The 26,343-nt window shown below is 49.3% G+C and overlaps 2 protein-coding genes across 2 annotated transcripts in view; both read right to left on the reverse strand.

Moving 5' to 3' along the window:
- Positions 1-12,986, reverse strand: part of tbrg4 (transforming growth factor beta regulator 4) — a 54,662-nt gene extending 41,676 nt beyond the window's left edge. Inside the window, exons 1-3 of the mRNA XM_055631940.1 lie at positions 12,966-12,986; positions 6,246-6,716; positions 2,518-2,841 (exon numbers count right to left, since the gene is read on the reverse strand). Coding sequence (XP_055487915.1) covers positions 2,518-2,841; positions 6,246-6,674 — 753 coding nt within the window. The 5' untranslated portion in view covers positions 6,675-6,716; positions 12,966-12,986. The remainder of the gene's footprint in view (positions 1-2,517; positions 2,842-6,245; positions 6,717-12,965) is intronic.
- A 10,685-nt stretch (positions 12,987-23,671) lies between these two features.
- Positions 23,672-26,343, reverse strand: part of ccdc12 (coiled-coil domain containing 12) — an 86,486-nt gene continuing 83,814 nt past the window's right edge. Inside the window, exon 7 of the mRNA XM_055631941.1 lies at positions 23,672-24,811. Within this exon, the coding sequence (XP_055487916.1) occupies positions 24,732-24,811 (80 nt within the window). The 3' untranslated portion in view covers positions 23,672-24,731. The remainder of the gene's footprint in view (positions 24,812-26,343) is intronic.

Below are 26,343 nucleotides of genomic sequence, written 5' to 3' on the forward strand. Positions count from 1 at the left end.
ACATCACTGCCCCGCTTGGAATGGCCACGGGACTCTGCGAGCGCACGCCGGGGGCTCTAACACCAAGACCCGGTGTGCGACCTCGCACCACCCGGCGCGGCTTTAATGGCCGCGGGACAATCGACATCGCCAGCCGGGGGCTATGACTTTGACTCTGACATCGGGGGGGGGAGAGTGCAGTGGAGAGATAAGTTTTTTTGGCGTTCCATCACAGCGATGTGATGGATGTTTATGTAAATTATGTTGTGTCTTGGGTCTATTTGTTTGTAATGTATGGCTGCAGAAACGGCATTTCGTTTGGACCTCAAGGGGTCCAAATGACAATTAAATGGTATCTTGTATCTTGTATCTTGAGCAATAGGGCACAAAGTGCTGGAGTAACAGTGTGTCGGGGAGTTATGGGGAGAAGGCATGGGGAATAGGGATAGGAGAGGACGACCGATCAGCCATGATTGAATGGCGGAGTAGACTTGATGGGCCAAATGGCCTCATTCTGCTCCTGTCACTGATGACCTATCCCAGCTGCGCCAGTGTGCATGGATGCCGGCTATGCTTGAGTTGAGTTCCACGTACACTGTGCGGTTCTTGTATACCTTATATTCCGGGATGGATACAAAATGCTGGCGAATGCTTCTTCAGAAGGGCCTCGACCCGAAACGTCACCCTTTCCTTTTCTCCAGAGTTGCTGCCTGTCCCGCTGAGTTACTCCAGCATTTTGTGCCTACCTGCAGCAGCCATTTAGCTTAACTCAGTAAGTTATAACCATAGCCAGTTACCTTTACATTTACCTGCCTGTAATTATAGGGGTGGGATTTATACGTAGTCGGAGGCGTGTTTGCGGCTGGGATTCCGGCGCAGACTCGCTAGTAGTTTGAAGAAGCATGGGGGCATGGTCACAGCTCTTGACCTCAGTTTGACTATGAGTAAGATCAAAATGCGGCCACACATTTCACTGTACCAGTTGGTACGTCTGACAAATAAATGTATCTTGTATCTTGTAAAATGTACTTATACAAGAAGAAGTTTGGATAAATATCTTAGACGGACAAAAATACTGGAGAAACTCAGCGGGTGAGGCAGCATCTTTGGAGCGAAGGAAATAGGCAACGTTTCGGGTCGAAACCCTTCTTCAGACCCGGGATGACGGGACTGCCATATGCTGAGAGAATGGAGTGGCAGTGCTTGTATACTCCGGAGTTTAGAAAGGGGATCGTATTGAATATCGTACTGATTTTACCACTACAATAAAGAAACTATTAATCATGAGACTAGGTTTGGAAGATTTCTCTTTTGGACGGCATTGAATGTCACGTGGAGAGCTCATGCGTGCCTTTTGATTATCTCCTGACCCCCTGTCTTCAATCACAGTGACCCGGTGGACGGGAACATCGGGAGCTCGCAGGTCCCTGGTGGGAGACCGCTTTTCGGAGCTCACACAGCGGCAACTTCTCCCGCCCGAATCGCGGGGTTTAAAGGACTCGGAGCGGGGCCTAACATCGCCTGGCGCGGCTTTAACGGCCGCGGGAATTGCCATCGCCCGCCGGGGGCTTTAACATCGTGAGCCCCAGCTCGCCTCGACCCTGCAGTTGGACCGCGGCAGAAAAACAAAGGGAAGAGATAAGACTTTGCCTTCCATCACAGTGAGGAGGTGTTGGAGATTCACTGTGATGGATGACACTAGACAATAGACAATAGGTGCAGGAGTAGGCCTATTCGGCCCTTCGAGCCAGCACCGCCATTCAATGTGATCATGGCTGATCATCCCCAATCAGTACCCCGTTCCTGCCTTCTCCCCATATCCCCTGACTCCGCTATCTTTAAGAGCCCTATCTAGCTCTCTCTTGAAAGTATCCAGAGAACCGGTCTCCACCGCACTCTGAGGCAGAGAATTCCACAGACTCACCACTCTCTGTGAGAAAAAGTGTTTCCTCGTCTCCGTTATAAATGGCTTACTCCTTATTCTTAAACTGTGGCCCCTGGTTCTGGACTTCCCAAACATCGGGAACATATTTCCTGCCTCTAGCATGTCCAAGCCCTTAACAATCTTATATGTTTCAATGAGATATCCACTCATCCTTCTAAACTCCAGAATGTACAAGCCCAGCTGCTCCATTCTCTCAGCATATGACAGTCCTGCCATCTCGGGAATTAACCGTATAAACCTACGCTGCACTCCCTCAATAGCAAGAATGTCCTTCCTCAAATTAGGGAACCAAAACTGCACACAATACTCCAGGTGTGGTCTCACTAGGGCTCTGTACAACTGCAGAAGGACCTCTTTGCTCCTAAAATGATGTTTGTATAAATTGTGTAAATGTGGGTCTCGTTTTTTTTTTTGTAATGTTAAGACTGTAGAAATGCAATTTCGTTCAAACCAAGCTGTTTGAATGACAATAAAAGGCATTCTATTCTATTTTCTATCCTAAAGGAAAGAATCCTTGAAACAATATGAAAACGTGTCACTGCACTAACTTCAATTTTGAAAATAAAGCATTGGCGTCTCTTTCCTACACGTACCTTGTCCTCCAGTTTGTCCATCAGCGTGCTGGACAGGTGTCCGAGTTTGATCATTAGCAAGGCCACGGCCTTTGCGTCGACAATCTCCGCCCACCGCAGCTCCACGTGCTTGACCAGGTCGCTCAGCAGCAACTTCTGCTGCTCCGTCCGTGCAAGGCCGGTGTAGAAGTCGACGAGCGAGGTGAGGTTTCTAAAGGTGAGCCGCCTCAGCCGCCAGTGCACCTCGGTCTCCACGGACCGAAGGACCGGGTTGTTGGCATCCAGCCCGATGGCAAAGAGACTCCGCAGCAGGCTGATCAAGTTCCCATTCCACACCACAGATATCTGAAAGCAAAATGACAACATTGCAACCACAGGGAGACAAAACCTGTATGTAGACAGATCAACAACAAGCCCGGGATGGCGGGACTGTCATATGCTGAGAGAATGGAGCGGCTGGGCTTGTACACTCTGGAGTTTAGAAGGATGAGAGGGGATCTTACTGAAACATATAAGATTATTAAGGGTTTGGACACTCTAGAGGCAGGAAACATGTTCCCAATGTTGGGGGGAGTCCAGAACCAGGGGTCACAGTTTAAGAATAAGGGGTAAGCCATTTAGAACAGAGACGATGAAACACTTTTCCTCACAGAGGATTGTGAGTCTGTGGAGGGATTCTCTGCCTCAGAGGGCGGTAGAGGCCGGTAGGGCTCTTAAATATAGCGGAGCCAGGGGATACGGGGAGAAGGCAGGAACGGGGTCCTGATTGGGGATGATCAGCCATGATCACATTGAATGGCGGTGCTGGCTCGAAGGGCCGAATGGCCTCCTCCTGCACCTATTGTCTATTGTCTAACTTGTCCACGCTGACCAAGATGCCCCATCAACCGAGCAAGGGTATGAAGATGTGTCTCGACCCGAAACAGTGAGGAGGATGCTAGGAGACTGCAAGGTGACTTGGATAGGCTGGGTGAGTGGGCAAATGTTTGGCAGATGCAGTTTAATGTGGATAAATGTGAGGTTATCCATTTTGGTGGCAAAAACGGGAAAGCAGATTATTATCTAAACGGTGGCCGATTGGGAAACGGGGAGATGCAGCGAGACCTGGGTGTCATGGTACACCAGTCATTGAAGGTAGGCATGCAGGTGCAGCAGGCAGTAAAGAAAGCGAATGGCATGTTGGCCTTCATAGCAAGAGGATTTGAGTATAGGAGCAGGGAGGTTCTACTGCAGTTGTATAGGGTCTTGGTGAGACCACACCTGGAGTATTGCGTGCAGTTTTGGTCTCCAAATCTGAGGAAGGACTTATTGCCATAGAGGGAGTGCAGAGAAGGTTCACCAGACTGATTCCTGGGATGTCAGGACTGTCTTATGAAGAAAGACTGGATAGACTTGGTTTATACTCTCTAGAGTTTAGGAGATTGGGAGGGGATCTTATAGAAACTTACAAAATTCTTAAGGGGTTGGACAGGCTAGATGCAGGAAGATTGTTTCCGATGTTGGGGAAGTCCAGGACAAGGGGTCACAGCTTAAGGATAAGGGGGAAATCCTTTAAAACCGAGATGAGGAGAACCTTTTTCACACAGAGAGTGGTGAATCTGTGGAACTCTCTGCCACAGAGGGTAGTTGAGGCCAGTTCATTGGCTATATTTAAGAGGGAGTTAGATGTGGCCCTTGTGGCCAAGGGGATCAGAGGGTATGGAGAAAAGGCAGGTACGGGATACTGAGTTGGATGATCAGCCATGATCATATTAAATGGCGGTGCAGGCTCGAAGGGCCGAATGGCCTACTCCTGCACCTAATTTCTATGTTTCTATGTTTCTATGAAACATTACCTATTCCTTTTCTCCAGCGATGCAGTCCGACCCGCTGAGTTACTCCAGCTTTTTGTGTCTATCTTGCCCCATCTACACTAGTCCCACCTGCCTGTGTGTGGCCCATATATCCCTCTAAACCTCTCCTATTCATGCCTGTCCAAAGTCTTATAAATGTTTTTATGGGACCTGCATCAACTACGTCCTCTGGCAGCTCGATCCATACACCCACTACTCTCTATGAGAAAACCTTCCCCCTCAGGTTCCTATTAAATCTTTCACATAGAAACATAGACAATAGGTGCAGGAGTGGACCATTTGGCCCTCCGAGCCTGCACCGCCATTCATTGTGATCATGGCTGATCATCCCCTCCTCTCTTCAACATGTCCTCTGGTTCTTGATTCCCCTACTCTGGGTAAAATGCTCTGTGCATTCACCCAGCCTATTCTCCTCATGATCTTGTACACCTCCAAGGTCACGCCTCAACCTCCGGCACTCCAAACAATAAAGTCCCAGCCTGCCCAACCTCAATTTATTGAATTGTTGTTTATTAGATATCATCTATATATATATTATCTACACGATCCTGGCTCAAAGGGCCGAATGGCCTACTCCTGCACCCATTGTGTTTAAAGATCGTAATGGCCCTGTCCCACGGTACGAGTTCATTCCCAGAGCTCTCCTGAGTTTAAAAAAAAATCAAACTCATGGTAAGCACGGAGAATGAACATAGCGGGTACGTCGGAGCTCGGGGACGTCTCTTAGCGGCTCGTAACGCTAACGGCGGGTACTCGGGAAGACTCGCTAACGGCAGGTAAGCACGGGAAGACTCGTGAAGATTTTTCAACATGTTGAAAAATGTCCACGAGAGCCCCGAGTGCCGACGAGTGGCCATTACCGTAAATCTCACAGTTCGAATCAGGGCAAACTCGGGAGAGCTCTTGGAATGAACTCGTACCGTGGGTCAGGGTCATGAAGCTGCAGCAAGCAAGAATTTCATCACAGATGCTCCCCGATTTACGGTGCTTCGACGCTGGGGCTCATGTTGTCGACCTCCTCGCGGTGACCCCTGACAATTGACCTCAGTCAGGCGAGCGACAACAAACAGAGACAGCAGCAGCAGCACCGCAGGTTGGTACCAACTTGAAGCATGCGCCCTCTTTAGGGCGGGCACCTACAAATGTCGACCAGATGGCATCACCCTGCTGCGGACTTCTGCTGCCTCAAACGCACGAAGTAGAAGAAGACTTGCAATGTTTTGGCTTTACGACGGGCAAACACTCGGCAACAGCATGCGAGCTGCACGTCACTCCCGCACACGTGATCGCAATGTTTTAAACGCGATTTCGACTTGCGATATTTTCGATATACGATGGGGTTTATCCGAACACGATTTTCAGAGACACTTGGAAGATTGTGTGGTGTGTAGTGCAAAGTCTCAGAAAAGACTGGGAGAAACACAGAAGTCTGTGGAATTCTCTGCCTCAGCGGAGGCCGGTTCTCTGGATGCTTTAAACAGAGAGCTAGATAGGGCTCTTAAAAATAGCGGAGTCAGGGGATACGGGGAGAAGGCAGGAACGGGGTACTGATTGTGGATGATCAGCCATGATCACATTGAATGGCGGTGCTGGCTCGAAGGGCCAAATGGCCTACTCCTGCACCTATTGTCTATAAGATAGACGCCTGTAAAATCCTGCTCCCTAACAATTGGACACAGCTTTGGGGGACCACCATGGGGAGGGGGGAGGGGTCGGAGGAGAGTGTGTGTGGGGGGAAGAGGAGAACAAGGGTGGGCCTGGCACGAGATCCACTTTAACATTGTAAGTGCCCTTTATGTGGTGACCATTGCATACCCAAGCAAAGACATTCACTGTGACTTGTGACTAGTGGCAATAAACTATTCCATTCACCTGTTGTCTATTGTCTAAACTGACCTGGCTGTCGATGGTGTTTAAGAGCTCCTGGAAGCGCGGATCCTGGGTGACGGTGTCCACGAGCGGTTTCTCGCCGACCGCCATGCCGCACAGACGGACGAGGGCGGCGGCCGCTTGGTTGCCAGTGACCTTCTGTCGGGCGGGGATCTGCAGGAGCTGCTCCACGGTGCCGGCCGTTTCGATCAGCTCCTCGGCCTGGGTGCGTTCCGGTTGCCGGGGGTGGTGCCACTCGGCAGCGGCGGCGGGCGACGGGTCGGTCTGGCGGCGGGCGGCCGACCCGTGCAACCCGGCCCACGGCACGCAGGACCAGCGGTGTCCGGGCGCTACCCTCCCGCGGCAGGTGGCCGCGCCGGCACAGGCTGGCAGGGCGTGCAGCGACGCGCTGAGGTGCCGGATACAACGGGGGAACAGTCGGGCTGTCATCGTCATTGCAGGCCAAGTACACACTTCACACCTCACTCCTCATCACACCTGAGGTAAAAACACACATTAGTCGCAAGTGTGCAGGAAGCAACTGCACGTGCTGGTTTAAACCAGAGTTGGACACAAAAAGCTGGAGTAATTCATAACCCCGTGGTATGAATATTGATTTGGCCCATCATGTCAGCGCCAACTAGGGAACAATTTACAATTTTTACTGAAGCCAATTAAACTACAAACAATAGACAATAGACAATAGGTGCAGGAGTAGGCTTTTCGGCCCTTCGAGCCAGCACCGCCATTCAATGTGATCATGGCTGATTATCCCCAATCAGTACCCCGTTCCTGCCTTCTCCCCTGACTCCGCTATTTTTAAGAGCCCTATCTAGCTCTTTCTTGAAAGTATCCAGAGAACCGGCCTCCACCGCCCTCTGAGGCAGAGAATTCCACAGACTCACAACTCCCTGTGAGAAAAAGTGTTTCCTCGTCTCCGTTCTAAATGGCTTACCCCTTATTCTTAAACTGTGGCCACTGGTTCTGGACTCCCCCCAACATCGGGAACATGTTTCCTGCCTCTAGCGTGTCCAAGCCCTTAACAATCTTATGTGTTTCAATGAGATTCCCTCTCATCCTTCTAAACTCCAGAGTGTACAAGCCCATTTCTCTATCTTCAAGTAACCCTTGCATCCCCTCTCTCTCCGTCCCTCCCCTGCTCGTCGTACCAGCTTCAAAGTCTGAAGAAGGGTCTCGACCCAAAATGTCACCCATTCCTTCTCGCCATAGATGCTGCCTCACCCGCTGAGTTATTCCAGCATTTTGGGTCTACCTTCGATTTTTTCCAGCATCTGTCGTTCTTTGTCACACACTCAAAGCCGTCATGTTGAGTCTCATTGTCTGTAACTCGTTCTCACCTGGCCCGCAGCTAACTCAGCAGGTCAGGCAGTAGCTCTGGAGAAAAGGAATTGGCGACGTTTCGGCTCCCAGACCCTTCTTTACTGTCTGAGAAAAGAACTCGACCCGAAACGCCACCCATTCCTTTTCTCCAGAGATGCTTCCTGACCCGACGAGTTACTCTCAAGAGTATTTTATTGTCATAGGTCCCAATACAGAACAATGAGATTCTGACTTGCAGCAACACAACTGATGCGTAAACATAGTACTCTGTAAACAACAAAAAAGCTCAGTGTGGGTGAGTTGGACAGGTTGGGTGAGTGGGCAGATGCATGGCAGATGCAGTTTAATGTGGATAAATGTGAGCTTATCCACTTTGGTAGCAAAAACAGGAAGGCAGATTACTATCTAAATAGTGTCAAGTTGAGAAAAAGGGAAGTACAACGGGGTCTAGGGGTCCTTGTTCATCAGTCACTGAAAGTAAGCATGCAGGTACAGCAGGCAGTGAAGAAAGAGATTGGCATGTTAGCCTTCATAACAAGAGTCGAGTATAGGAGCAAAGAGGTCCTTCTGCAGTTGTACAGGGCCCTAGTGAGACCACACCTGGAGTATTGTATACAGTTTTGGTCCCTTAATTTGAGGAAGGACATTCTTGCTATTGAGGGAGTGCAACGTAGGTTTACAAGGTTAATTCCCGGGATGGCGGGACTGTCATATGCTGAGAGAATGGAGCGGCTGGGCTTGTACACTCTGGAGTTTAAAAGGACGAGAGGGTATCTTATTGATATATAAGATTATTAAGGATTTGGACACGCTAGAGGCAGGAAACATGTTCCCGATGTTGGGGGAGTCCAGAACCAGGGGCGACAGTTTAAGAATAAGGGGTAAGCCACTTAGAAAGGAGACGAGGAAACATTTTTTCTCACAGAGAGTTGTGAATCTGTGGAATTCTCTGCCTCAGAGGGCAGTGGAGGCCGGTTCTCTGGATACTTTCAAGAGAGAGCTAGATAGGGCTCTTAAAGATAGCGGAGTCAAGGAATATGGGGAGAAGGCAGTAATGGGGTACTGATTGGGGATGATCAGCCATGATCACATTGAGAACAACAGAGGACGAGGACTGACTTTGGTGCCTTCCCTCACAGTGGGAAACTTTGATTCTGCTGTGGGGGGGATGTTTTATGTTGGACTCTATCGTGTGTTGTGTTTTTTATTGTATTTGTATGGCTGTATGGTGACCACACATTTCACTGTACCAACTGGTACGTGACAAATAAATGTATCTTGTATCTTGAATGGCGGTGCTGGCTGAAAGGGTCGAATGGCCTACTCCGGCACCTACTGTCTATTGTCTAAAAAGCTGGAGTAACTCAGCAGGACAGTGAGCCTGAAGAAGAGTCTCGACCCGAAATGTCACCTGTTCCTTCTCTCTAGAGATGCAGCCTGTCCCGCCCGCCGTGTTACACCGGCTTTTTGTGTCTATCTTCAGTTTCAACCAGCAACTGCAGTTCCTTCCAAACATAAAATGGTCAGTGGATAGATGATACAGTGTATGGCCCCATTATTCTTATTGCACAAACTTCCCTCCCAGATGTTTCCCAATATCCTGGGCTCCCAGCCACCCTTCCGGCATCTCACCCACAGGGTAGGGGGAAGGGGGAGAAGAATGAATGAGGGGCGTGCGGTAGAGTCGCTGCCTGACAACGCAGGAGACCCGGGTTCGATCCCGACTACGGGTGCTATGTGTTTTCTCCCACACTCCAAAGACGTACAGGCTTGTAGGTTAATTGGCTTGGTGTACATGTAAAATGTCCCCAGTGAGTGTAGGTTAGTGTCAGTGTGCGGGGGTCGCTGGTCTGTGCGGACTCGGTGAGCTGTAGGGCCTGTTTCCGCACTGTGTCTCTAAACTAAACATAGTGAGTGGGAGAAATGTTCAGGAAGGAACTGCAGATGCTGGAACAATCGAAGGCAGACAAAAATGCTGGAGAAACTCAGCGGGTGAGGCAGCATCTACTGAGCGAAGGAATGGGTGACATTTCGGGTTGAGACCCTTCTTCAGTCTGAAGAAGGGTCTCGCCCCGAAACGTCACCCATTCCTTCGCTCCACAGATGCTGCCTCACCCGCTGAGTTTCTCCAGCATAGTGGGAGAAATGAGAAGTCGGGAAGTGAGGGCAAGTGTCAAGGGTGGGTAAGGTCAGTTGAGGTCAGTTAAGGTCACGTCTCATTGTTCCTGCTCCCTAAGTACTCCCCACTCATCAGACGGGTTAAACCAACTGTGAGGACAGTTAAAGTCTGGTCAGAGGAAGCGGACTTCACACTTCAGCAGTGTTTTGGAAACACTGACTGGAAGGCGTTTGCAGCCCAGGCCACCCTTGACTCTCACACGGACATTGATTCCTATACATCCTCTGTTCTGGTCTTTATAAACTCCACCATCAATAGTGTCACCTCCCTCAAACAGGTGACCATATACCCGAATCAGGAGCCATGGATGAACAGCGAGGTCAGGCTACTGCTGAAAGCACGGGACACCGCTTTCAGGTCAGGCGATGCTCGAGCCTACAGTTCATCCAGGGCTAACCTGAAGAGGGGCATCAGGAAGGCCAAGCACTGCCATAAGCTCAGGATTGAGGAGCACTTCTACAACAACTCCGACTCCCGACGCATGTGGCAAGGCATCCAGGCCATCACGGACTACAGACCCTCCAACATCACCCCCACATCCAGCGACGCCTCCTTCCTTGAGGAGCTTAATCACTTCTATGGCCGCTTCGACAGGGACAATCGAGAGACAGCCATCAAGGCTGTGCTACCTGCCGATCACCAACCCCTCACACTCACCCCCTACGTGGCACTGAGTAAGACTAATGCACGTAAAGCTGCTGGCCCTGACGGCATCCCCGGGCGAGTGCTCAGGGCCTGTGCTGCGCAGCTGACAGACGTCTGGACTGACATCTTCAACCTGTCACTTGCCCAAGCAGTTGTCCCCACTTGCCTTAAAACCACCTCCATCGTGCCAGTGCCAAAACACTCCACTGCAGCAAGCCTCAACGACTTCCGCCCAGTTGCACTTACCCCCATCATCACCAAGTGCTTCGAGAGGCTGGTCCTGGTACACCTCAAAAGCTGCCTACCCCCCACACTGGATCCCTATCAGTTTGCCTACCGCAAGAACAGGAGTACGGAGGATGCCATCTCTACGGCACTTCACTCCGCCCTCTCCCACCTCGACAACAGAGACACTTACGTAAGAATGCTGTTCATCGATTACAGCTCAGCATTCAACACCATTATACCATCAAAACTGATCACCAAACTCGGTAACCTGGGCATCGACCCCTCCCTCTGCAACTGGATACTGGACTTTCTAACCAACAGACCCCAGTCTGTGAGGTTAGACAAGCACACCTCTTCAACCCTCACCCTGAACACCGGCGTTCCTCAGGGCTGTGTGCTGAGCCCCCTCCCTCTACTCCCTCTTCACCTATGACTGCACACCTGTACATGGTACTAACAGCATCATCAAGTATGCAGATGATACAACGGTGATTGGCCTCATCAGCAACAACGATGAGCTGGCCTACAGGGAGGAGGTCCAGCACTTAGCAGCATGGTGCGCTGACAACAACCTGGCCCTTAACTCCAAGAAGACTAAGGAGCTCATTGTAGACTTCAGGAAGTCCAGAGGCGGCACGCACACCCCCATCACATTAACGGGACGGAGGTGGAACGTGTTTCTAGCTTCAGGTTCCTGGGAGTCAACATCTCCGATGACCTCTCTTGGACCCACAATACCTCTACTCTGATCAAGAAGGCTCATCAGCGTCTCTTCTTCCTGAGGAGACTGAAGAAGGTCCATCTGTCTCCTCAGATCCTGGTGAACTTCTACCGCTGCACCATCGAGAGCATCCTTACCAACTGTATCACAGTATGGTATGGCAACTGCTCTGTCTCCGACCGGAAGGCATTGCAGAGGGTGGTGAAAATTGCCCAACGCATCACCGGTTCCTCGCTCCCCTCCATTGAGTCTGTCCAAAGCAAGCGCTGTCTGCGGAGGGCGCTCAGCATCGCCAAGGACTGCTCTCACCCCAACCATGGACTGTTTACCCTCCTACCATCCGGGAGGCGCTACAGGTCTCTCCGTTGCCGAACCAGCAGGTCGAGGAACAGCTTCTTTCCGGCGGCTGTCACTCTACTCAACAACATAGAAACATAGAAACATAGAAATTAGGTGCAGGAGTAGGCCATTCGGCCCTTCGAGCCTGCACCGCCATTTAATATGATCATGGCTGATCATCCAACTCAGTATCCCGTACCTGCCTTTTCTCCATACCCTCTGATCCCCTTGGCCACAAATCGTTTGCTATGTCGCTCTTCAAGGGAGATGCTAAATGCATTCCGTTGTCTCTGTACTGTACACTGACAATGACAATTAAAATTGAATCTGAATCTGAATCTTGAGGGGTCAGGGTCAGGAGGTGAAGGGTGAAGGCAGGGGCGGTTTGGAGTAGATGGGGTTGAGGTGGGTAGGGTTCAGGGCGTGAAGTCCAGGGGTGCGGGAGGTCCAGTTGAGGGGTTGAGGTCAGTGTTTGGGAGCTGAGGGGTGAGGGTGAGGAGCAGTTGAGTGGGTTAGGGTCAATCAATGATGGGGTGCTGAAGGGTTCGAGTTATGGGTGGGGGAGGTCCAGTAGGAGGCAGGGTGGGGGGCTGGCCGAGGGGGTAGAAGGTGAGGGTGTGGGGGTGTGGATGTGGGGGTGTGTGGATGTGGGGGTGTGGATGTGAGGGTGTGGATGTGGGGGTGTGTGGATGTGGGGGTGTGGATGTGGGGGTGTGTGGATGTGGGGGTGTGGATGTGAGGGTGTGGATGTGGGGGTGTGTGGATGTGGGGGTGTGTGGGATGTGGGGGTGTGGATGTGAGGGTGTGGATGTGGGGGGTGTGTGGATGTGGGGGTGTGGATGTGAGGGTGTGGATGTGGGGGTGTGGATGCAGACCAGGGGTGTGGGCCAGGGGTCGATGTGTGTGTGTGTGTGTGTGTGGGTGTGTGTGTGATGTGTGAGGGGATGTGTGTGTGTGTGTGTGTGTGTGTGGATGTGTGTGTGTGTGTGTGTGTGTGTGTGTGTGTGTGTGTGTGTGTGTGTGTGTGTGTGTGTGTGTGTGTGAGGGTTTGTGTGGATGTGTGTGTGTGTGTGTGTGTGTGTGTGTGTGTGTGTGTGTGGGGGGGGGAGGGTCCAGGTGAGGGGTTCGGCCCCAGTGTTGGGGTGCTGGGGTTGAGGGGCCAGGAGGTGAGGACGAGATCAGGGTCGGGTCGGGTCAGGGACGAGTCAGGGACGGGTCAGGGTGGGGTCAGCCTGAGTGAGCGCCCCCTGGTTCCCCCCCATCACCCCCCGGTCCCGGCGCCTCCTTCACTCACCCGCCGTCCGCTCCACGTCTGACGTCAACCGGAGCGTCGCGTCTCCCCCTCCCATCACGTGTCCAGGCCGTCACCCTGCGTGTGTCGTCATTGCTCCCAACCCCTCCCCCTCCCAACACGTGTCCAGGCCGTGACCCTGCGTGTGTCGTCATCGCTCCCAACCCCTCCCCCCCCCCCATCACGTGTCCAGGCCGTCACCCTGCGTGTGTCGTCATCGCTCCCAACCCCTCCCCCCCCCCATCACGTGTCCAGGCCGTGACCCTACGTGTGTCGTCATTGCTCCCAACCCCTCCCCCCCCCCCACCCCGGCGCGTGACGTCTCAATCGCCCGCGCGTCACGTCGTCGGCCCACGCGGGAGGCGTCTTGCCCCTTACGTTCTTATGTGATGTCATGACGCAACCCGGAAGCACCGCTCGCCCACCCCCAAACCCGGGACCGACCACGTGCTCTGCTCTGATCACAAGGTCACAAGTGATAGGAGCAGAATTCGGCCATTCGGCCCATCAAGTCTACTCCACCATTCAATCATGGCTGATCTATCTCTCCCTCCCAACCCCATTCTCCCTATAGCCCTCTGACATCCGTACTAATCAAGAATCGCTCTGTCTCTGTCTTAAAAATCTCCACTGACTTGGCCTCTACAGCTATTTGACCTATTGCAAATGCACCCAAACAATCCCACCCTGGGCATTCTGAGGAACAGTTCTGACCCAAAATGTTACCTATTCCTTTTCACTAGGAGGGTGAACCAGGGGTAATGCTTTCAGCGCCTTTTGTTGTCCGAGCGAGGAGAGTAGAGGGACGTCGGTCCACGGGAACTGCTCCAGTACATGGAGAATACGAGGGCCGACCAGACTTTGAATAATGACAATAACAGACAATAGGTGCAGGAGTAGGCCATTCGGCCCTTCGAGATGGCTGATCATCCCCAATCAGTACCCCGTTCCTGCCTTCTCCCCATATCCCCTGACTCCGCTATCTTTAAGAGACCTATCAAACTCTCTCTTGAAAGCATCCAGAGAACCGGCCTCCACCGCCTTCTGAGGCAGAGAATTCCACACACTCACCACTCTCTGTGTGAAAAAGTGTTTCCTCGTCTCCGTTCTAAATGGCTTACTCCTTATTCTTAAACTGTGGCCCCTGGTTCTGGACTCCCCCAACATCGGGAACATGTTTCCTGCCTCTAGTGTGTCCAAACCCTAAATGATCTTATATGTTTCAATGAGATCCCCTCTCATCATTCTGAACTCCAGAGTGTACAAGCCCAGGCGCTCCACTCTCAGCATATGAGTCCCATCATCCCGGGAATTAACCTGGTGAACCTACGCTGCACTTCCTCAATAACAAGAATGTCCTTCCTCAAATTAGGGGACCAAAACTGCACTCAATACTCCAGGTGTGGTCTCACTAGGGCTCTGTACAACTGCAGAAGGACTGTAAAACTGCAGGAGTGGTCTCACTAGGCAGGTGTGGTCTCACTAGGGCCCTGTACAACCGCAGAAGGACCTCTTTGCTCCTATACGCAATTCCCCATGTTATGAAGGCCAAAATGCCATTCGCTTTCTTCACTGCCTGCTGTACCTGCATGCTTACTTTCATGTCTGAAGAAGGGTTTCGGCCCGAAACGTTGACTATTTCCTTCGCTCCATAGATGCTGCTGCACCTGCTGAGTTTCTCCAGCATTTTTGTGTACCTTTGCTTACTTTCATTGACTGATGAACAAGGACCCCCAGATAATGGTGCCATAAATGGCAGTGCCTGCATGTGTAATATAAAAACGAATGAATGTCACCCTGCAGTTGCATGTGTGACAGATAAAAGCAGCGATGAGACTCTGCCTGACCCACTGAGTTACTTCAGCACTTTGTGTCTTATCTTCGTGCCCATGAGATGGCACTGGTGAGCTGCCTGTGCCGTGTCCAGAGTGTTTTATTGTCATGTGTCCCAGATAGAACCATGAAATTCGTACTTGCTGCTGCCCAACAGAGTATGTAAGGAACTGCAGATGCTGGTTTACCAATGTAAACCATGATAGACCCAAAAAGCTGGAGTAACTCAAAGGGTCAGACAACATCTCTGGAAAAGGAATAGTTTCGTGTCGAGACCCTTCTTCAGACTTAAAAAGCTTGGTAGCTGTTGATGATATTACTCTGATGTATTTGTAGAGTATTGCACAATTTACAAGCACTACATAGAAAATAGAAAATAGGTGCAGTAGGCCATTCGGCCCTTCGAGCTTGCACCGCCATTCAATATGATCATGGCTGATCATGCAACTCAGTATCCTGTGCCTGCCTTCTCTCCATACCCCCTGATCCCTTTAGCCACAAGGGCTACACCTAACTCCCTCTTAAATATAGCCAATGAACTGGCCTCAACTACCTTCTGTCGCAGAGAGTTCCACAGATTCACCACTCTGTGTGAAAAATGTTTTTCTCATCTCGGTCCTAAAATACTTCCCCTAATACTTGCCTAAGACAAGCGGTAGAGGTATTCTCTTGTGTCTGTATCTATGTCTCCTCCGTTGGTGCTAAATGCCGTAAGCTGACAGGGTTTGTTTTGATCTGTTGTTTTCACGCCTTACCCTTCCATATCTCTATGCATTCCCCTCTCTCTGTCCCTCCCCCACCCTAGCCAACCTACCAGTTCCACTGTTCCTATCCATTATGTACTCCTCCACAGCCAACAACAGACCATTGTGGGCTCGTTGGCCACCAGTGCCGGCTCTGATTTGTTCTCAACCTCCTCACCCCTCTAGTTTTCCTCTCCCACTTCGCTCAGTCTGAAGAAGGGTCCTCAACCCGAAACATCACCCATCCCTTCTCTCCAGAGATGCTGCCTGTCCCGCTGAGTCACTCCAGCATTTTGTGTCTATCTGTGGTTTAGCAAAAGCTGGTAATTGTGGTGCATTTTACAGAAGGTACACTTTGTATTTAGGGCTTGCTGAAGAGGGAAATTATTGTTTAGATTTGGCAGCTGGCTTGTCCGGAGAATGATGTCAGCTTTTACGTTATTAGAACTGCGCTTCATCAACCATTCAATCGTGGCTGATCAACCTCTCCCTCCTGATCTCTCCTGTGGTGGGGGCGCTGCGAACCGGCTGCCCTGCCAGCAGCATGTTAGTTTTTTCGACTATTTTCGTTTTTTTAGTGTGTCTCAATGTGTGTTTTTACTGTATCTCTGTATCTTGTGTGGGGGAAACCGCTTTGGTCACCTCCTCCACGGAGAGGCGACTTTTTCCATGTCCTAACATCGAGGATCGGTGCGGTCTTTCCTGGAGACGCGCCCGGGGCTTCAGCTGCGGGCGCAGCGCGGACTCTCGGCGCAGGGGTCGCCGGAGAGGAGCGCTCCGTTTGCTGGCCCCGCGGCAGCCTGAAGTCACGGTCTGCGGAGCTCCAGCTGGCCCAGCGTCCGCAGCCTGGGATCCCTCGTTGGGGACCCGGGAGGAGAAGAGCTCCGACCGCCAGCCCGCAGCCAACTTCTACCGTGGGCGCGGTGGGTACTTACCATCAGGAGCGGGGTCCCTCGCCAGGGATCCCTGGAGAGGAGCTCTGACCGCCAGCCCTGTGGAGCTTCTGGCTGCGGCGTGGCGGGAGCTTTAAATCTTCGACCACCGGCCTGCACCAACCTGAAGCCGTGGTCTCCGGTGGGGAAGCACCGATTCAGGACTTATCTAGACTTACCTTGTCTGTACATCTGGACACCCGCAGCGGCAACTGCGGAGGATTGTGGTCCCGACCACGGGGGAAAATGGAGAACTGACCAAATTGTGGTGGATGTTTATGTTACATTTTAATTGTGTATTGTGTGTTCTTTTTTATTGTACCGCTGCTGGCAAATTCATTTCACTTGCACTTTATGTGCAAGTGACGAATAAAACTTGACTTGACTCTCCTAACTCCATTCTCCTGTCTTCAGAGTGAGCTCAGTCTCTCAGTCACCCATTCCTTCAATCCAGAAATGCGAACAGTCTTCCCAACGGCTTGTCCCGGCATCGCCCTCCCACCCTCCAACCCCCGCTGGTCTCCCTTCGTTCTTCGCGACCCCCCACGTCGGGTCATAAGGAATAGGAGCTGAATTAGGCCATTCGGTCCATCAAGTCTACTCCGCCACTCAATTCACCTGCTTTCTTACCATAACCCCTGACTAATCAACAATCTATCTATCTCTGCCTTTAAAATATCCACTGACGGCCCCCACAGCCTTCTGTGGCAAAGAATTCCACATTCACCACCCTCTGACTAAAGAAATTCCTCCTCATCTTCTTCCTAAAGGGGTGTTCTTTAATTCTGAGGCTGTGACCTCTAGTCCTAGACTCTCCCACTAGTGGAAACATCCTCTCCACATCCACTCTATCCAAGTCTTTTATTATCCTGTATGTTTGAATGAGGTTCCCCCCTCATTCTTCTAAACTCCAGCGAGTACAGGCCCAGTGCCGACAAACACTCATCACAGGTTGGGTTTCGGCCCGAAACGTTGCCTATTTCCTTCGCTCCATAGATGCTGCTGCACCCGCTGAGTTTCTCCAGCGTTTTTTTGTACCTTCGATTTTCCAGCATCTGCCGTTCCTTCTTGAACGCTCATCATAGGTTCCTGGGATCGTTCCTGTAAACCTCCTCTGGCCATTCTCCAGAGCCAGCACATCCGTCCTCAGACATGGGGCCCAAAATTGCTCACAATTGCCCCCCATTGTTCTCGATGGTCTACTACCCTCTCAGCGTTCCACCTCGCATGCGATCCCGCCTCGCTCTCATTGGCTCGGAGTCGCGACGAGATGAATCTGCTTGCCGGGAGTATCGCCGACGTCTGTACTGAAGTACTGCCGCAGTAACTCAATGAGTCAGGCAGCATCCCTGGATAGATGATATTTCCCAAAGCAAACTGTGAAACGTAGAAAACAGGTACAGGAGTAGGCCATTCGGCCCCTCGAGCCAGCACCGCCATTCAATATGTTCATGGCTGATCATCCAGAATCAGTACCCCGTTCCTGCTTCCTCCCCATATCGCTCGATTCCATTAGCCCTCAAAGCTAAATCTAACTCTCTCTTGAAAACATACAGTGAATTGGCCTCCACTGCCTTCTGTGGCAGAGAATTCCACAGATTCACAACTCTCTGGGTGAAAAAGTTTCTCATCTTAGTCCTAAATGGCCGACCCCTTATCCTTAAACTGTGACCCCTGGTTCTGGACTCCCCCAACATCGGGAACATTTTTCCTGTATCTATCCTGCCCAATCCTTTAGGAATTTTATATGTTTCTATAAGATTCCCTCTCATCCTTCTAAATTCCAGTGAATACAAGCCCAGTCGACCCATTCTTTCATCATGCCAGTCCCGCCATCCCGGGAATTAACCAGGTGAACCTATGCTGCACTCCCTCAATAGCAAGAATGTCCTTCCTCAAATTAGGAGGCCAAAATTGCACACAATACTCTGGGTGCGGTCTCACCAGGGCTCTGCAGTACTCTTTCCACAGTGAGATTGTCATGGCTAGTGCTGGAGCAACTCAGTGGTCAGGCAGCATCCCTGGGGAACAGCGTCCCTAAGCAAGCTGTGATGCAAGCATGAGAGAGGATCTTATAGAAACGTATAAACTTATAAAAGGACTGCACAGGCTAGATGCAGGAAAAAATGTTCCCAATGCTGGGGGAGTCCAGAACCAGGGGCCACAGTCTAAGAATAAAGGGTAGGCCATTTAAAACTGAGATGAGAAACAACATTTTCACCCAGAGAGTTGTGAATTTGTGGAATTCTCTGCCACAGAGGGCAGTGGAGGCCAATTCGCTGGATGAATTTAAAAGAGTTAGATAGAGCTTTAGGGGCTAGTGGAATCAAGGGGTATGGGGAGAAGGCAGGCACGGGTTACTGATTGTGGATGATCAGCCATGATCACAATGAATTGCGGTGCTGGCTCGAAGGGCCGAATGGCCTACTCCTGCACCTATTTTCTATGAATATAAATCTATGCAAGCCGACAGTACGCCATCCGATGAGCATCTGGATTAGACTGTCACTGCTACTGCGATGTGATGGCCTTCTGTACATCAGGTTGTCATGGTCTTCATGTCTTGTGGGCTTCGGATGCATAGGCACAGAGTCAGGCAGCATCTGTGGAGAACATGGATAGGTGACGTTTCACAGAGTGCTGGAGTAACTCAGCGGGTCAGGCAGCATCTGTGGAGAACATGGATAGGTGACGTTTCACAGAGTGCTGGAGTAACTCAGCGGGTCAGGCAGCATCTGTGGAGAACATGGATAGGGGACGTTTCACAGAGTGCTGGAGTAACTCAGAGGGTCAGGCAGCATCTGTGGAGAACATGGATAGGTGACGTTTCACAATGTGCTGGAGTAACTCAGCGGGTCAGGCAGCATCTGTGGAGAACATGGATAGGTGACGTTTCACAGAGTGCTGGAGTAACTCAGCGGGTCAGGCAGCATCTGTGGAGAACATGGATAGGTGACGTTTCACAGAGTGCTGGAGTAACTCAGCGGGTCAGGCAGCATCTGTGGAGAACATGGATAGGTGACGTTTCACAGAGTGCTGGAGTAACTCAGCGGGTCAGGCAGCATCTGTGGAGAACATGGATAGGTGACGTTTCACAGAGTGCTGGAGTAACTCAGCGGGTCAGGCAGCATCTGTGGAGAACATGGATAGGTGACGTTTCACAGAGTGCTGGAGTAACTCAGCGGGTCAGGCAGCATCTGTGGAGAACATGGATAGGTGACGTTTCACAGAGTGCTGGAGTAACTCAGCGGGTCAGGCAGCATCTGTGGAGAGCATGGATAGGTGACGTTTCACAGAGTGCTGGAGTAACTCAGCGGGTCAGGCAGCATCTGTGGAGAACATGGATAGGTGACGTTTCACAGAGTGCTGGAGTAACTCAGCGGGTCAGGCAGCATCTGTGGAGAACATGGATAGGTGGCGTTTCAGGTCAGGGCCCTTCTTCAGAATTGGTTGTGATAAATGGAAAGCAAATGGTCCAATGGATCCTGCGTGACGTCATCAGGCCTGCGACTCAAGATATGTCGATACAACACACCCCCCCCCGTGGAAGAAAACCGGGTAAAGGAAGATCCCAGACGGAAGAAGAAGGCCCTACAGAAGCCTCGGCCTCAGTTACAGTGATGGCCCAAGAAGAGCTTCCAAAGAAAGTGATGGCCCAAGAAGAACTTCCAAAGAAACCCAAAGGGAGAAAAACGGAAATGGATGATCTTAGAATCTTTTTGGCTGCTGAACTGAAGATTTTTGGAGAGAAATTAGACACCTTCAAGGTAGATCTTAAAGCAGAAATACACGCCACAGTTGAACAAATGTTTGAAAACTGGAAGCGGACGAGGGAGGAAGAGGTCAAAAACCAGATGGAAGCGATGGAAGCTAGACTCGGTTCGTTGGAAACAAAGGTTCAAACAGAGATGGACCCTATCCGCCACGAACTTAATCAACACAGAATAGCGATAACCGAGCTTGAGAAATGTGCGGCGACAAGTGCAGAAACAGTAAGTCAGCTCCTTATTGAAAACCAACGTCTCACAAGTATGGTGAGCAAACTAAATGATAAATGTATTGATCTGGAAGGGCGTCAAAGACGTAAGAATCTAAGAATTGTAGGGGTGAAAGAAGGAAGCGAGAGGGAAATGGGCACTCGGGATTTCGTGGCAGACCTTCTACATACAGGCTTAAAACTGGATAACAACCCTCTACTCGGTCGTGCCCATAGAGCACAGCGACGTCGTACGCAAGATGTTGCACACCCAAGACAAATAATCGTAAAAGTCCTACAGGATCATGAATTTGATGAGATAATGAAGAAAAGTGTTCGGAGCGGTCAACTTCTTTTTGAAGGCGTGAGATTTAGCATATACCGAGATTACTCGACAGAGGTCTTCAAGAAAAGAATGCTGTTCAATGAGACCAAAAGAATATTGAAGAGTGTACCGGATCTGAAATACAGCCTACTCTATCCCGCAAGACTAAGAGTCACCTACAATTCCAATGAGTTATTTTTTACAGACCATGAAAAAGCACTCGAATTCGCCAAGGAAGTCGGTAACACACCTCCAGACTGAAGAATCTACATCACTCCTTAGGAGACATGGTCTATGATGACCGCCAGATCTAAAAGGACCTTTAAAATTCGTTCAAGAACTTTAAAGACACTTGGAAACTGAAAATGATGGAGGACATTGGATAAAAACTGCGATCTTTCGAGGGTTTTTCCCTCTTTTTTCTCTTTTTTTGTTTGGGCTCTTCTTCGGTTACTAATCACTGCTATTATATATAAATTCATATCAAACTATATAGGTAACAACTAAAACTTATTAAATATCTTTATTTCCACTAATATTATTAACATTATTAAGTCTTATAAAAGTTAATACGGTATAAAGATGGATAACAATGATCAACACTTAATAGGCTTTGATAAATGAAGAAAGGAATTATATAATATAGTACATAGAAAGATATGTTAGAAGTAAATTAACCTATATCATAACTAAGATAGACGGATTTCCTTTTCTTTTTTTCGCTCTATTTTTCAATTTAAAATCATTTTGGTGGCTTGAACCTTCTTACAGGGTTACGCGTTGATACTAATAGGCATGTGGGTATGTATACATATACATATAAGCGTATACGTAGGTAGGAGCATATATATTGTGTGGGTATAAGTATGACTAGGTAAATAAATTTTGATACTCCCATAAGAAGTTTATTGAATGTTAAATATAATTTCCTCCCCCTTTTTCCCCCTTTTTTTTTTTTTTTTTTTTTCCTTTCCTCTTCCTCGGGCACGGAGCTGGGAATTTTTTTCGTTTTACAAAGGCTACGGAAGTCCTTAAAATTCTATCCACTTTAGTGTGGCTATCACTAACTACACCAATCGTAGATGTAGTTTTTTTTTCCTCACCCTACACTAACCAACCCTATCACTTTTCTTTCTTCAAATATTTTTCTAACTCAAGGTTTGAATGGAAAAACAAGACCAAGGCAAGGAGATATGATCGGAAGAATGATGTATTCGAATTCAAATTCATCTATCTGAGGTTTGGGAGCAGGGTCAGATTCTATGTGTTGTTCCTTCTGCCCGGTTATAGACCAACTCAGATGCAATATGCAAGATGCTAACATGACAAGAAGGGGTCAGGGAATAACATTTTGTAGTTGGAATGTCAAGGGAATCAATGAACCAATTAAGAGAAGTAAAGTTTTGGCACACCTAAATCTAATTAAAACAGATATAATATTTCTTCAAGAGACACATCTTAAAAAGCAATCTCAACAAAGTATCATTAAATTATTGACATTGTCACATGTGCCTAGGTGCAGTGAAATGCTTTACTTTGGATCTAGGAGTGCAGGTGCCTTGAAGGTCGAGTCACATGTAGATCGGGTGGTCAAGAAGGCGTTAGGTGGTCGAGATTGGTCTTCATCAGTCAGTGTTTTGAGTATAGAAGTTGGGAGTGCATGTTGCAGTTGTATAAGAAGTTGGTGACGTCACATTTAAAGTATTGTGTTGCGTTCTGGGCACCATGTTATAGAAAAGATGTTGTCAAACTGAAAAGGGTTCTGAGAAGATTTTGTTGTCAGGACGAGAGGGTGTGAGCTATAGGGAGAGGTTGAGCAGGCTGGGTCTCTATTCCATGGAGTGCAGGAGGATGAGGGGTGATCTTATAGAGGTGTATAAAATCATGAGAGGAATAGATCGGGTAGATGCACAGTGTCTCTTGCCCAGAGTACATGAATCGGGGACCAGAGGACATGGGTTTAAAGTGAAGGAAAAAAGATTTGATAGGAATCTGAAGGGTAACATTTTAACACAAAGGGTGGTGGGTGTATGGAACAAGCTGCCGGAGGAGGTAGTTGAAGCTGGGACGATCCCAATGTTAAAGAAATAGTTATGGTTAAGGCAGGACAAGTTCAGAGGGAGATGGGCCAAACGCGGGCAGACGGAACCAGTGTAGCTGGGACATGTTGGGCAAGTTGTCAAAAGGCCCTGTTTCCACTGCATCACTCTATGACTCAGTTTAATTTATTGTCACGTGTACCGAGGTACAGTGAAAAGCTTTTGTTGCGCGCTAACCAGTCACCAGAAAGACAATACATGATTACAATTGAGCCATTCACAGTGTATAGGTACATGATGAATTGGGGAATAACCTTCAGTGCAAGGTAAAGCCAGAAAATTCCGATTAAGGATAGTCCGAGGATCACTAATGGGGTAGATAGTAGTTCTGGACCGCTCTCTGGTTGTGGTAGGATGATTCAGTTGCCTGATAACAGCTGGGAAGAAACTGTTCCTGAATCTGGAGGCTTAAGAAGGAACTGCAAATGCTGGAAAATCGAAGGTAGACAAAATTGCTGGAGAAACCCGAAACGTCGCCTATTTCCTTCGCTCCATAGATGCTGCCTCACCCGCTGAGTTTCTCCAGCAATTTTGTCTACCTCTGAATCTGGAGGTGGTCGTTTTCACACTTGGATATCTCTATCCTGGTAAAATCATAGAGCAGACCTCAACCAGGCAGTGCTCAAGTGTTGCCACGTTTTGACGACCAATTTACAAAGTTCATTGAACAGTCCAACCTGCTGCCTCCTTCCACAGGTGATGAGATGACCAACCTGCTGAAATCTTTAAGCATTGCTGACATTAGACCAATCACTTCGAGCAAAATTTCAAGTCAGGATTCATTTCAACAACTCCTGGGGATTTTGTTTGTTCTTTTATTGTAAATCAGCACTAGCATTCGTACAAAGACTGTCAAAACCCCACAAAACTTGGGGATTAAACAAAAGAGGAATCTGCTTATTAATAACCTAACAGGACACAAAATGCTGGAGTAACTCGGCAGGTCGGGCAGCATGCCCGCAGAACATGGATTGGTGACGTCTCGGCAGGCGTCTTCAGTCTGGTGTCTGAAGAAAGGTCCCGACAATAAATGTCACCTATCCCTGTTCTCTGGTGATGCTGCCGGAGTCCTTTAGTATAAACCAGCATCTGCAGTTCCTTGTTTCTACCTGACTGATGGAAACAGGTAATCACAACATGACTAACTCTCTCAGGTGCACTCACAGACAAACACACACACCCAGGCAGGCAGGCAGACACACATACACACTGGTGCACAGACAGAGAGGCACACAGACTCGTAGACAGACAAACACACATAGATAGCCACACACGCACACAGGCAGACAGACAGACACACACACACTGGTGCATAGACACTCAGACAAACGCACACATAGAGATAGCCACATACGCGCGCACACACACAGCCGCACACGCACGCACAAAGGGGGACACACACACACACACTGGTGCACACGGGCACTCACACAAACACACACATACAGCCACATACACACGCACATACTCAGATACACACGCACATACATGCACACATACACACACAGCCGCACACACACCCAAACAGCCACACACACAGATAGCCATACATGCACGCACACACATGTGGCCACATCCGCCAAACACAGACAGACATCCACATACACACACGCACGCACACACACAAGCTCACACAGATGGACAGGCACACACAGATGCACACACACACACACACTGCATGCACAGACAGACACACAGACATTTAAACCAACCGTGTCGGAAGGAACTGCAGATGCTGGTTTAAACTGAACACAGGCACAAAGAGCTGGAGTTACTCAGCAGGTCAGGCAGCATCTCTGTAGAGAAGGAATAGTTAACATATTTGGTCGAGACCCTTCTTCAGGCCAGAAACAACCCTGCTTCACTCAGAGTCATAATCCTCCTGCTTCACCGCTCCAACGGCAGACGCCAGGTCCTCCTCATTGTCCTTTAGTTTCTCCCCTGTGGGAATGAAAATAAATGATCTTTATTCGTGAAGAATGAATATTAATGAGAGGACGTTTCCACTAGCGGGAGAGTCCAGGACCAGAGGTCATAGCCTCTGAATCAAGGGACGTACCTTTTAGGAAGGAGATGAGGAGGAATTTCTTTAGTCAGAGGGTGGTGAATCTGTGGAATACATTGCCACAGGAGGCTGTGGAGGCCACAAGTCAGTGGATATTTTTAAGGTAGATTCTTGATTAGTACGGGTGCCAGAGATTATGGGGAGAAGGCATGAGAATGAGGTTAAGAGGGAAAGATAGATCAGCCATGGTTGAATGGCGGGGTAGAATTGATGGGCCGAATGGCTTTAATCTGCTCCTGGAATTTATGAAGATAGACACAAAGTGCCGGAGTAATTCAGTGGGTTAGGCAACACCTCTGGATGAAAAGGATGGGTAACGATTTGGATCAGAACCCTACCTTTATTAATTATTGAGTAGCCCTTATGCTTAATATTACCTCGATAATATTATTCCCAAATTTAAAAATTAGCTTAAAGCAAACAAACTAATAACCCTTAGATATGGACCCAAAAAGCTGGAGTAACTGGAGAGCGGGACAGGCAGCATCTCTGGAGAGAAGGAATGGGTGACGTTTCAGGTCGAGACTGAACATTGGGCTTCAAGTACATAACTCCCTGAAACTGGCAACACCACTTTTTAGATAGTGTGGTTAATAGGGGAGGGGAGCAGTTAGTAGGGGAGGGGAGCAGTTTACTATGAATTAGGGGAGGGCACCAGTAAATATGGAATTAGAAGAGGGCACCAGCAAATGGGGAATTAGGGGAATCTTCTGATTCCCGTTTCAGCCACAGTCCCTTGCTCAGAGGGGTTCACTATACTACAAGTGTGTTATTTTAAATGACTAGTTTGGGAACTTAAGTACTAATTTTAAGGAAAAAAAAAACAATTAGGCAAGGGTGTGTAAGAAAGAACTGCAGGTGCTCGATAAAATCGAAGTGCATTTCGTTGTCTCTGTACTGTACACTGACAATGACAATTAAAATTGAATCTGAATCTGAATCTGAATCTGAAGTTAGACGCAGAATGCGATTTCTTTTCGGCGACTGCCGGCATCATTGACTGACGTATCAGGTCAGTGAAAATGTCGCGGCGGTGTTTCCTCGAGTGTCACAACATTATGTTTTTGTCGCCGCTAGATTTTTGATCGACCCGATGTTTCAGCGACCCTGATACGCCAGTCAATGACGCCGGCAGTCGGCGAAAAATAATCGACAAGTGGAATTTTTGTGATTTGTTTCCGCAACTGCGAGCGTCAGTGACTGATGCCCTTAAAAACCATCAAGTCGTACGACCCTCCGCGTCACCGACACGTCAAGCTACGACACTCGCCTTCACAACAGAAGGAGATTACACCAAAGTACAATAATCACATTGGAAATGAACGTCTTTACAATAAATCTAAGGGCCAATAACTTTTTTAATGGATGTCGGCGCTTTATACGCCCGCGTCACCGGCCGTCACCCTGC

This window comes from Leucoraja erinacea, unplaced genomic scaffold (genome assembly GCF_028641065.1).
Source record: "Leucoraja erinacea ecotype New England unplaced genomic scaffold, Leri_hhj_1 Leri_96S, whole genome shotgun sequence".
Classification (NCBI taxonomy): domain Eukaryota; kingdom Metazoa; phylum Chordata; class Chondrichthyes; order Rajiformes; family Rajidae; genus Leucoraja; species Leucoraja erinaceus.